General features: G+C 41.3%; 1 protein-coding gene across 2 annotated transcripts in view; it reads right to left on the reverse strand.

Moving 5' to 3' along the window:
* Window positions 1-13,095, reverse strand: part of DOCK1 (dedicator of cytokinesis 1) — a 491,171-nt gene that overhangs the window by 174,809 nt on the left and 303,267 nt on the right. For both annotated transcript variants that reach the window (XM_012781384.2, XM_012781385.2), the window contains exons 28-29: window positions 12,793-12,894; window positions 6,815-6,909 (exon numbers count right to left, since the gene is read on the reverse strand). In XM_012781384.2, the coding sequence (XP_012636838.1) occupies window positions 6,815-6,909; window positions 12,793-12,894 (197 nt within the window). The remainder of the gene's footprint in view (window positions 1-6,814; window positions 6,910-12,792; window positions 12,895-13,095) is intronic.

Genomic DNA, 13,095 nt, shown 5'->3' on the forward strand with positions numbered 1-13,095 from the left:
AGGCTTAAGGCCCTTTTCTGTCCTAATGATATGCCAAATTAATCTTGGCAGAAATATAAATGAGCTTGCCATCCTGGGCTCTGATACATAGGATAGATACTACTTATGGTGGGGAAATGCATTATATCTAAAAGGAGAGAAATTGTCAGCTACAAAAATAAGCATGAAAAATGATCCTCATGGCAGGCGCTGCATGTGATCGAGTGTGTCAATATGTGTCATGTATGTTAGGCTGGTGAAAACGGAATGCACTACATTAATGGATGGAGGAAAACACTTCCTGGCCAAAAGATGGATGAATCACAGAGGAGACAGGGAGAAGAGGCCACAGAAATGAGCCAAGGTGGTAATGGAAGGTGCTCAAGAGAGTGGGATGCTCTCTTCCTAATAGACTGTAAACATGATCCTGGGCTGTTCTGGGAAGATCTCCATATGGCTATGATTAATTTAATAAAGAAAATAAAAAGAATAACATGTAGACACATGAAATAAATAGCAACATGATCTCACAAGGGTCCAAATGGGGATAAAATTTTAGAGTTTGAAAGGACAAATATAAGGTTAATGGACTGCAGATATAGCAAAACCAGACATCAGTTTTTAACTGTGGTCTCTAATGTCCAAATAGATGATGACTATACAAGATGACATTGAGCAGCTCAGCAAATCCACTACATCTGATACATGAGTCTCCCAGACAGGCCCAACTACAGCCGACCATTGTTACAGCCAACATGCAGACTGTTAATTTCTTACGCATTTCAAAACTGAAATGATAACCTCTTCCATTTTCTGCAGGCAGAATTTTGGTTCTCAACTGATTTCCTCCCTGTGATATTCTCTTTTTTCAACGTCTCCCATATAAAGATCAACACCATAAACAGCCAGTCTCCCCAGATAAATGGCAAATCCTTTTCCCCATCCAGTGAGAATCTGGCTCTCTGTCTTATTTTCCTTTTTACATCTTATCTTCTAGTCAGCTCTGAGTCTTTTGGCTTCTAGATTTTGGCTTCCAGAAAGCTTCACATTTTTTCTACGATTGTACACGTTTTATTTTATATTCATGGTCTGTGAATCCTTACTTGCAAAACATACCACCAAGTCCTCTGTGAAAGTGTGTAGGATATAAACCACAGATCACAGATATAATCACCTATAGGCTCCCCACCCAAGCTGGGAGAAGACAGGAAATCTAAGACACAAAATCTACGTCGACAGAGAGAAACACTGGAAAACAATTGATCATCACAGCTGCAAACCATGCTACCTCTGAGGAAGTGAAAATGCCGGTTTCATTTATTTTTTATCCTGAGAGAGGAGGGCACAGCATGCTGGGAGGCTTAGGGAGAATTTGAATTGGGGTGGTTGAATTGTTAAAAATTCTGTTGCAAGTCTGAACAGTTGACAAACGTGGATAAGGTTTCGTTACATGCCGTCAATACGAAAAAGAAAGTCTAATCCTAAAAGTCTGAAAAATTATACTCAGGACTTCCTGTGTTCTCACCCACTACACATTGTAGAAATGCCTTTCTAAAGTGAAATTAAAGCAGTTAATAACACATGCATTCTTCATGGTGAAAAAGGGATTCAGTCAACCTGACAGACCCATTTCCTACCTGGTCAGTCCTATTGCTTAAAATTCTAGTAGGGTATTAGGGCACAAACACAAGCACCCTACTGGGGTGGATTCAAAGCTTAAGAGGACACATGGAAATTCAACCAAGTGGTCATGTTCCCATTAACACCCAAAGAGAACTCTATGGTAGCCACCGCACAACACTGTCATTAGACCATGCTACACACACGAAGAATTAATCTGAAGAAGGTAGCTAATATGCATCCCAGAATGGGCACCAACACGCAGGTGTTGACAGAGGAAGGTCTATGCTTCCAACACAACCTGAGAGCTTCAATGGAAACTTAGCAGTTGCTCCCCTCTGGAGGATTATAGAGCACTTCTGGATGCCAACACAACCACACGTCTACTATTTCTGAGCCATGCTTGTCTTAAATGTCATCTTGCCATCTGGCACGATCAGATCTCAGAGCAGAGCTATAGTGTCAGGCCATTGCCAGTCAGTTCCTATCTTGAACATAACAACCAAGTGACTGATGTCCTTTGGGATATTCATGAAATCCGATAACTTTGATTCTTGATTTACAAGTTGCTGCAGCAAAATTAATGGACGCTGTCTTTAATTATATTTAACAACCCCCATGTATTGAGGAGCAGTATGTTCACAGAGACAAAGATGCAAAAGCACACAAATATTTAAGAGACCACAGAAGCTGATTTTGTCAATTTCTAAGCCATGGGTGGTAAAACTGCATGTCCAGCTGTGACATTAAAACTTAAATACAAAAGCTTCTGGGAATCACGGCATACCCTGTGGAGGCAAGGAAGTCTCTGATGCATGGCAGCAGGTGGGGAAGCAGGGAAGTTCAGCCACATATGAAATACTAACCTACTAAGAAAGAGGCAGATAGATAATGACATAGAAACAATGTTGTATGGTATGTATGCAATCTCCATAGGGAAAGTATTTTATTACGATATCAGTGAGATGTTCTTCTGTAAGGGCTCAGCAGGACTCATATGAAGCACATTAATGAATGGTCTCTTCTTTAGTAGCACATATACTTATAACTGGGAAGAAAGATAAGTAGTAATGTTTTTACTTCCATGCTCAAAATTCACTCACATAAGTAATAAACCTTTTGGAAAAGTTATGTTTTAAGGGCTCTAGAATAAAAAAATAAAAATAAAAAAGCCAAACCAAACACTGTCTTCAGGAAAGAGGAGGCATACTTAAGATGAAGAGAATGGGTAGCAACATGGTTTAGGGGTGGGCTCTGTGGTGGACAGTCTAGATTTAAATACTGGCCCTAGCTGCCACTGCATGGCAGTGTATCTTTTGACAAGTTACCATATTTCTATGCCTCGATTTCCCAATGTGTAAAATGGGCACAAAAACAACAGCTATACCCAGGAGTTTCTGAGGGTGTCAGGACCTGACTGCATATGACATTCACAGAGCAGTGCCTGGCAGGTGGAAAGCCCAATATCAGCTCACTCTTAGCTCCAGAGTGCAGGCATGCAACACATCACAAAGAATGGGTGCATTAAATGAAACATGAAATAAACTCTCCATTTTGAAGCTGGCATTTAAGCAAAGATGTCGGAGAATACGGAAGAGTCACCTAACCAGCTGTCTCCAGATCGTATTAGGTATTTGGCCATATGGAGGCAATGACCTTCTTTAAACACCTGCCCAATTCAGCTTTGAAAAATCAGTGCTGTTTATTAAACAGAAAGAGGAGTATTTGGGGGCAGTAGGACATGGGAATAAAAATTATAATCATCAGTGCCCATACTTTGATCAGCGTCTAAAATGCCTCCTCCAGAGCTTACTCCTGTGCTGTTCACACTGGCTTGGGAACTTGCTTATAAGGAATGTGTCAATTGTGATAGGAATGTGCATTTGTTTGAGCTTCCAAGAGTCAGAATCCCTGCAAATGAAAGTGCTTTCACTTGGAACCAACACACTCACACACATGCACACACACAGGTGTGCACACATGTAACACATGCATGTGTGTACGCACACATCACTATCTGTAGGAAGCTCCAATGGAGAAAGCACTGTCTGCTTGTCCTCAAAGGACAACTTGTCCTCAGAGTACTAGAATTCTTGATCAGACAGTTCTGTATAACACTTCATATAAAACATAAATAAACTGCTGGGATTACACACTCAGACTGCTTCCTTTATCAAGATGTCTTTTAGGGCTGCAGTCTCTGTGCACAATGAATGAGAGAATGGGATGGACTTCATTGCTCTTTCATCACCTGCACAGAAGGTCTCACTTCAGAAGTCTCACTGTTTCAACTGCTTAGAGCATACTGAGCACACTGGGCTTCCTTCCTTCCTCTACTCTCATAGTGTTTCCTTTTCCCTGGAACAAAAGACTCTTCTCCCTGTCCCTAAGATGCAAAGTCTTTGGTCCAAGACATCACTGCACCAACCTGCTCTGCAGTGCCTGTGTCTCTGCCAGGTGGCTGTGCCCTGTAGAGGTACTCTCGTTGGTAGGGATGCAGGGATGTGGTGGGAGAAGGTTGCCTCTGGTCTGTACACTCCAAGGAACATGGTTCAAGCTACCTCCTCACCCCAGAAACAATACAATGTCCCTTGAGAAGCTGGAGAGGGTCTCTCAAAGAGAAAAATCACATAGCTCCCGGACCACAGAGCTCCAGGGTTTGGCCATAGACCACACGCTGAATGATCACATAGCTTTGCATCCAGACAGCTCTAGGGAAGCCCTCGGATAGTACAGGATTCATGGTAGGAGGCAAGTGATAGAGTAGTAAGAAGAAGGAATGGTGCAAACATAATGTTGAAACTGACAACTGGCTCTCAGTCATCACAAAAATATCACTGAAATCAATAATTAGAGTTTGTGCCCTCCTTGACAGGGTGATAGTTTACTTTGGTGGGGACCCTAGGAGTAGAAGCACCACAAAATACAACTTCAGAGAGCTGATTACACCTTACCTTTGTTGGGGCAGCACCCACCCAGAGGTATGGAATGCACAGCCTGAGCGCCAGGTATGGCTGCTCTGCTGGGAGACCCAGAGAGGGTCAGGTCCACACATGGGGTCAAGAGGCAGTGAACTAAGTCCACACCAGCTGCCTCCCTACTTTGCACCCAAGAGCCTGCTGCAGCTGCACTTGTCAGTCCTGGTCAATGATTAATAATGAGACCTATGGTTCCAAGACTGTGGGGATTTTGTTATTATTGTTGATTTGTTTGCTTACTTTTGTTATGTGCAAAATAGGCCAAAACACAACACTACAGCTCTTCAGAGTAATTCTAAATTATCAATTAGAAAAGTTAATCCTAACAGAAGAGAATACTAGTGTTATTTATAAGTCCCCCATTTTCTAGGTGAGAACTCAGATGCTAAGAGAGAGCTATATGAATTATCTAGAGCCACACCACATCTAGAAAGGCAGGAAGCAGAGGCCTGGATGTGGCTATGCACCTGGGCCAGGGCTGTGTCTACGGCAATGCCGGCTCTTCTGGGCTTCTCCACTTTGTGTTCTCAAATGTTGTCTTTGATGTGTGGAAGGAGACTCCAGCCACCGCAACACCTGGCTCAAAATGGGCAACACTCCCTCGTGCTTGTCCCTAAGGGAGGCTATGGGAATCCTGCAGCCTGTGGCACACAAGGCCAATTTGTCCCTGCTGTCACAGACAGTAGCAATACCCAGCAAAGGCCCAGGGAAAGGTTGCTGCTGCTGTGGATTTGTCCATGGAGTGGAAAAAAGGCATTAAAAAGAAGCAAGGCCACAATGAAAAATTCCAATTAACATCACAAGGAGATTCACTGCGTACCTACCATAATCCATCATAATGGTTAAAAAAAAAATTAGTTGACACCACCAAAGGCTGGATGTGGACAAACTGAATCACTCTCACACTGCTGATGGGAATGTAAAATGGTACAGCCATAGTTTAACAGTTTCTTATAAAATTAAATGTGCAATTACCATACAACCCAGTACTTCTCCAGGAAGGCATTTATGCCACAGAAATGATGACTTATGTTTACCAAAAAATTGATATTTAAATGTTTGTGGTAGCTTTACCCATAATAGCCCCAAACTGGGACTAGCCTGGACATCCTTCGACAGGAAAATGGCTAACCACACCGTGGTATGTCCACAACATGGGATGGTCGCCATCAATAAAAAAAAACAAACCATTCACACACCAGCCACCTAAATGGACCTTCAGGGGATTAAGCAGAGTGAAAAAACCAATCCCCAAAGGTTATATACTGTGTGATTGCATCCATCTAACATTTTTGAAAGTAAAAACTTTTAGGAAAGAAGGACAAATGAGCAGTTTCAAAGAATTAGGGATGGGGGAGGGGACAGATAAACATGGTTATAAATGGGCAACAAGAAGAACATCTGTGGTGATAGGAACGGTCAGTAGATTGACTGCTGGTGGAGGCCAGAACTTATGCATGTGACGGAACTGCACACAACTAATGTGCACAAGCAAAACTGGGACAATTGGGATAAGATCAGTGAACTGTCCCCTCCTCAATTCCCTGGCTGTAATATAGTATAAAACATTATTATCAAGGGGAACTGGATATACTGTACACACAAGATCTCTCTGTATTACTTCTTACAATTGCATATGAATTTATAATTATTTCCATAAAATTGCAGTAAGAAAGAGATTAAGAGAAAGTTCTTTTTAAAAAAAATCTCATGTGATTGAGAACCCCATGGTCATTGTTGGTGCTTACAGAAACGATGAAACCAATGTGCTAAAAAATGAACCAACAGCTCTCACAAGGAGATGATAAACAAGGCACAAGCTTAATATTAATCAAGTAGGAAGAAATGCACATTATTTTTTTTTAAAAATCTGAAATATGTGAAATGCAAACACCTATCCAAAGCCTAACACAGAGCTGAGAATGGCATTGGCTGGTTAAGGTGAGATGGCAAATTGATGCACCCAGTACTTTTCTGCCCATGATGCTGGCCAGAGATGCAGGCTCAGGCTGTTTTTCTGCAGGGAACAGAGCCCATGTTCTCAGTGCCAGAGCTCCATGTTGGCATAAAGAAGTCACTACAAACTTGGGGTCCATTTCCCAAAATAACTATTTAAATCACAAAAGGGGGCATGGTATTTTGTAGGAAAGCCACCTTGGTATCCAGGTAACACTGCTGTTCCCCCCAAGACATGAATTAGGCACCTCCTAAGAAGGGGGAGCTGCCCCTGGACTTACTTATTTTGCATCATGTTCATTATCACCCAGTCGAAAGGGTAGACGTTCTTCCCAATGAGGTTCTTAAACATGATGAATGTTTCCATTAGGAAATCCTGAAAGAAAACACAAAATACTGAAGCAACCCATCAAGGAAAAGGTGAAAACCACACCTCCCCCCATAAATGACTTGATTATAAAAGGCCCCATTTTTTAAAGCTGAATGAAAACATTCTGAAAAGTAATGGAAATGTATTTCACGGGAGCTGTGTGTTAGTTCTGTCTTTCTGTTTATTTGAGCACATCCCATCTGAGAAAACTTTGTCAAGAATATATTCTGAACTATTCCCTGGGCCTATGTCTTTAAAAGTTAAAAAGGAAAAATCCCCAAAGGTTATAAATATGCATTCAAACCCTTTCTGCTTATAGGAAAACATGATTTTTACAAACATAGCATGTAGTTATAGCTTTTTCTTATGTTTATCCTAAATCTATTTTTCATTGTGAACAGGCCACCTCAGGTTGAATATGGAATACTATTATCTTTTGCTTTTTTCTTATGGAATTTACAAATAAAAGGCTCAAACAAGAACTCTTGGCCACCTGCACATATTCAGCATGCCATAAGCCATTTGAGTGTGTGGCTGTGTCCCCAAACTCTTTTGATGTCTCAGTTACGTCTCCGGTGTCCCAGATGGTTCTCTGTACTTCAAAGGTCAACTTACAAGGAGCAGGGTGCAGGGATGCCCAGCTGCCCAATCCTACTTCCACACTCAGAATGTTCCTGACATTGGAAAGGGGTGCCGGTTCCTAGATCCCTCCCGAATGTGTGTTGGAATTAGGAGAGTTTCCTATTTTTGAGAGTTTGACACTTGCCCTGAGCTAACCTGAACAAAACAAGTGGTTATCCCGAAAAGCACACATCCCTGGCAGCTGTAGGCTCACTCAAGACTTGGGGCGGGAAGAGGAAGGGCAACAGAGAATTGATTTAGAAAAATGAAGCCATGGTCAAAGATTGCCAAATGAGGGATATTTTCCATTTATTTAATCTACTGAATCATAATTAGATGCAATAGCTGTGAAGGCCAAGGTGGTGAGTAGAATTTAAGTAGCCAAGAAAGCAATTCCCAGGACAAATTTCTAAACAGGCACCTCCCGCAATGAGGCACAAGTTAACTCTGAAGACAACAATGAGCTTATATTCAAAGTTAAGATACTTTCTCTGCCACCTTAATAACAATGTCAGGTTCTAGCAAGTCATGTGTGCAGTGCGAGAGGTTTGGCGTGTCCCCACTGCCAATAAAAACACAGTCAGTGACTGTGATTAAACAATGGACGCCTCCAGTCCAGGAGAGGTTGGGGACCTGGGCAAAGCCAAGAGGGAAAAGTTGGTCCACATCTCCCCTAAATTCTGCGCACAGGTGCTGCATCCTTCAGCCCTGCAAACAGGGAGCATTCTGGTGCCCTTGACATAGCCAATGGCTGCTTCTCCCGGTTTAATTATTGAAATTCATATCTCACTATATAGCTTCCCCAGTTTGACAAGAGTTTCCCCCTCTAATGGCCAAGTTGCATGTTCGCAGCCTGAGTACTGTAATTTAGTCACATCTCTACTTGCATGAAATCGCCGACTTTCTTACTGATTGTGTCTCAAAGGCTAATAATTGAGATTCAGAGTCTAGTTTTTATAATTTGGAAGAGAAGCATATTTTCCCAAGGCCTGTTCTTTTCAAGGAGACACAGACCCTTACTTCATTAGTATGGCTCAGCTGTTAAATTTCGGTACTTTGCTGATCACACAAAATGCTGCCTGTAGTGGGAGATACGGTTTTGCAAGGCTTGTCAGTCTGTGTGATTCGCTAGCCATGGCCGTGGCCCCTCACCACTGCGTTTGCTTAGCATGGCCGATAAAGCCTCACAGACTGTTAGTTACACCGGGGTCTCCAAGCCACATTGGATATTTTGTGAAAATTTTATCATTCAATGCCGATCTATTCCTGTTGTATTTTTCAGTTTGACTATTCACGCAGTGCCCTAGATAATAAATTGGCAGCTCTAACAATAGCCACCCTTGTCTTTCAGAGGCAAAATCTTCTTGTCAAACCCTATCTGCTTCCTCCTATCCCTAGCCCTGCCCACTTGAATAAACACACATGGTTTCACAGCTGGGCTGCCACAGGGACTCCCAGACTGTCCACCTACATCCATCCTGTCCCTCTTTGTCCGTGCACTTCACACAGAGTGATTTTTTCAAACTACAAATCTGATCAAGGCAACAGTACTTCCCCAATCTTGCATTGAACCCTCATCCACAATAGCTTCCCACTGCTCTTAGACCAAAGACAAAGCATCTGACTTTCATAATTAGGAAACTACCATTCTGCTATGCCAAAGAAGTAACAGTTACAGAGCAGGACCAGCAAAACATTTCCAACCCATCCACTGAAGGATTGTCAGGAAATAGGATATTTGCCAATTTTCTCTTGATGCCAAAGTTTCACCCAAAGATTACTTGATAACTGCAAAGGTATGGGGGGGAAGGGGAGTGCATATCTCTACAATGGAGACATCTGGGAGTTAACCACCTTTTAATCAAGCAGCCGCACGTAGTATCATCAGTAGTGGGTCAGAATGACATTCCCCATCTCCAGAGGTGATACAATAGGAGGCTTTCAGCACCAACACTGAAACACTCTTGCCAAAGAGTTGAGCTTGACATTTAGACCAAGCTTCTGGTCTGCAGGATATTCAGGGGAAGGGAAGAACTGCTCAAAAGGTTAAAAGGCAGCACTCGGAAAGTCCAGAATGGGAGATAGTCTAAAAGCGATTGGCTTGGTCTCTTCAAAGAAATAAAAAATACAATGCCATGAAAAGAATAAGAAGACATCAATGTGATGGTGATGGACTCATTCTAGAAAAAGAAAGAGATTAAAGAAACATAACAACCAAATGTAATAGGTGGATCTTTTGATGATGCCCCTAATAAAAGGCATAAAAGTTGGGGGGAAATGGAGGAAACCTGAATATAACTAATATGAAGGATGGTTGTTATGACCCTGGGGAGCAATAAGACCATTGGGGGATGTCTTCATTCCTGAGAGATGTTTGCTGGACCACGTTGGGCAGGACGATCGCCATGTCTACACAGACTTAGCTGCACAGACAGAGACATTTAGGGTACACAAAGGAAGCAAATATGCCCACGTGCTCACGACTGACCAATTTAGTGCTAGGAATAATGGTTTTCAATGGACTGTTCTTTTAGCTTTTCTGTGTGTTACATAAAGAAAAGAATACATGTCATACCAGTGAAATCTGAGTAAGGCCAGATGAGCCCTTTACCTTGTGAGATACGAGCATCACTCCAGGTGCAGAGTGTTAGAACAGAACTGAATTGGAGGACACTCCCCCATGTCAGAAAATTGGTCCCTTTGGGAGAAACCCCACACATCTGGTCGCAGAGTGCTCTGTGTGAGAGTATAGAGAAACACCGGTGTGTGTGTCCAGAGCCACTTAGTGACAAGTGGCAAGACAACACACTCCCCTAAAAGGGCCAGAGTACTCCTGTTCTATGTTACTACAGAGGCTCTGAGCAAGTTCTCTCTTCTGTTCGTGATCCTGGACTTGGACCCATGGGAGCCAGCATCAGCATCTCCATTGTGGAAGACTCTAAAGATTCTTTGTGGCTCGAATCCAGAAGGGAGGGGATTGTCTCTATCACGAGAGAGTTTGAGTTGAATATGTCTATTGCTTTTCTTTTCCAGACCAGTCTTTCCACTCATGCTCTATACTCAAGTGTTCCTAATAACTGCCATTTTGTATGGAAATGACTCACCCAACAAAAATGGGTTAAATTTGAGAACTTGAAGTGGCACTCACTAGAAGGAAGTAGTCACAAGAAAATAGTTTAGGATATTGTCATCTTGAAGTACTAATTAACTTCTAATTATCTCACACAAAAACGAACTTTTATTTGTGATAGTTGTCAGAGTAGAGTAATAGTCAAATGCTGTCTATGTGGTCCGGGAGCTATGTGATTTTTCTCTTTGAGAGACCCTCTCCAGCTTCTCAAGGGACATTGTGTTGTTTCTGGGGTGAGGAGGTAGCTTGAACCATGTTCCTTGGAGTGTACAGACCAGAGGCAACCTTCTCCCACCACATCCCTGCATCCCTACCCACGAGAGTACCTCCACAGGGCACATGGACAGGAACACATTTAACAAAGGTTTGCACAGATTAACAACTGTAAAAAGGTTTACAATCCTCCCAGTACAAATGTGTGACATTCAAATCACAAATGCCATTTATAACGGAAATCAAATTGCATGCAAATAATTGATTTTCAGAACTGCTATGTCTATGGGGAAAAGATCCCCTGGGAAATTAGGACTACAACATGCAGTAAATATCTTGTCTACTGCTCTGAGCAAAAAGAGAGGACACACACATGGATTTTAGCAAATGGCAATAATTTTTAAACATCATTTTATACAATCACTTTTCACAATAGATACACTGAAGCTTCCCTTTCAATCTCACACTTAAAAGTTCAGATTAAATGTTTTTAACAGTTGTCTTGTGTGGATTTTGATCACGTGACTGTTATGATATAGGGCAAAGTATTAATTGGAGTCCTAACTTTTCAGGATAGGTAATTATTTTCATTCTGAAAACCTTATTACTCAGCCTGGAATATTATATGTGATTCTGTTCATATAGTTTTAAGCTACAACTATTATTTCTACTACCCAAAACAGGGCTTTAAATGTTATATATATAAAATCTCATTTCACTATGCCATGATTTAAAAAAAAAACATAGCATATAAATATGGTATGTTACATAGTTCAGTATATTCCTACAATAAACTACTTATTAATATTCAGAGAAAACCAAAACACACAGACATATAAACATATACACATTCTTGCTCCCTGACTTTTAATTAAGGGAAATTGCTATGATTTTAAAGTTCAGATACACTTTTGTTTTCTTTAGAAATTTTAAAATACAACCACGCACTGCATAATGATGTTTTGGTTAACAACAGAACACATATACTTTTGTGGTCCCATAAGATTATAAGGGAGCTGAAAAATTTTTGTTGCCGAGTGATTTCGTAGCCATTGAGTTACAATTGCCTACCTTATTCAGTACAGTAACACACTACGTGGGTTAAATATGACTATATATACACATATATATATACATATATGCATATGTGTGTGTGTCGATAGTGGCAACAATAAGAAAATTTTGCATTAGGAATAATCTCTTGGAAAAAAATCATTTTCTTCTTCCCATCTCTTAATAAAATAGACATCGTGTTCAGCAAACCTTGTGTTAAAACATTAATGGAGTTTCCTGTATTCTATAGGAATCTGTGGGTATTCTACAGAACTTATGAGTCCTTAGACATGGAATCTAACAGTTCAAGTCAACATGTAATCAGGAGCTTTGCCAACAAGTTTGGTCGCAGCTTTGCAGAGGAGATTTGCCATATGGTAATGTAATTTTAGGTCATCAGGGAGGTGGTTCCTAAGCAATAAACTTCCCTCTTTGATACTTTTCCTGATTAAGGTGTATCATAGCTGTTACTGAGCATGACTAGAGAATTATTTGGAAAAATGCTGAAAAGCTGCAAGGTCTCTGACTCTTGCTATTGAAAAGTCAACCACGGAATGCATAGTTAACAGTGGACTCTCCATAGATAACATCTCCAAATTTCCAATTATCCAAAATCACAGGAGAGGAAACTGAGACCAGAAAAGACAGGAGATTACTTTGGGCTCAGAACCTGAGTCATTCTCCAGTTTAGCACAAGAAACAAGTCTGCCAGTCAAGACCCTTGTCTTATTAGAAACAAGGCTTCGGTTAAACTTTCCCTGGTAAGTTATCAGAGGTAAATTCACATGCAAAATCCTATTTGAAACAGAAATATTGACACCAGCATTTTGCCTAAAACATGGTTATGTGGACAGACTGAATGGGACACTCACCACCACATCAGTCCTCATTTTCCCAAAAGTCTTGATCAAGTGGGCATAATGATAATCTTCCATTTGTCGTAAAATAGCTGTCATGCAAGCCACAAAGTTTCCCTGTAAATGAATCAAAAGATAGAATTAGACGGGGAAAGAACAATGCTCATGGAAAAAGTTGATGTCAACCCAGAGTTTGGGGTTTAAAACTGCCAGGGGTTAGTGATGGGGCATGGCAGGAAGCCTTGAGCTCTGCAGCCCTCTCCTCAGGCTGACCAGCCTAAGTTTAATAGCATTTCCAACCTCAGGATGTTTTTTGGT

This window comes from Microcebus murinus, chromosome 14 (assembly GCF_040939455.1).
Source record: "Microcebus murinus isolate Inina chromosome 14, M.murinus_Inina_mat1.0, whole genome shotgun sequence".
Classification (NCBI taxonomy): Eukaryota; Metazoa; Chordata; class Mammalia; order Primates; family Cheirogaleidae; genus Microcebus; species Microcebus murinus.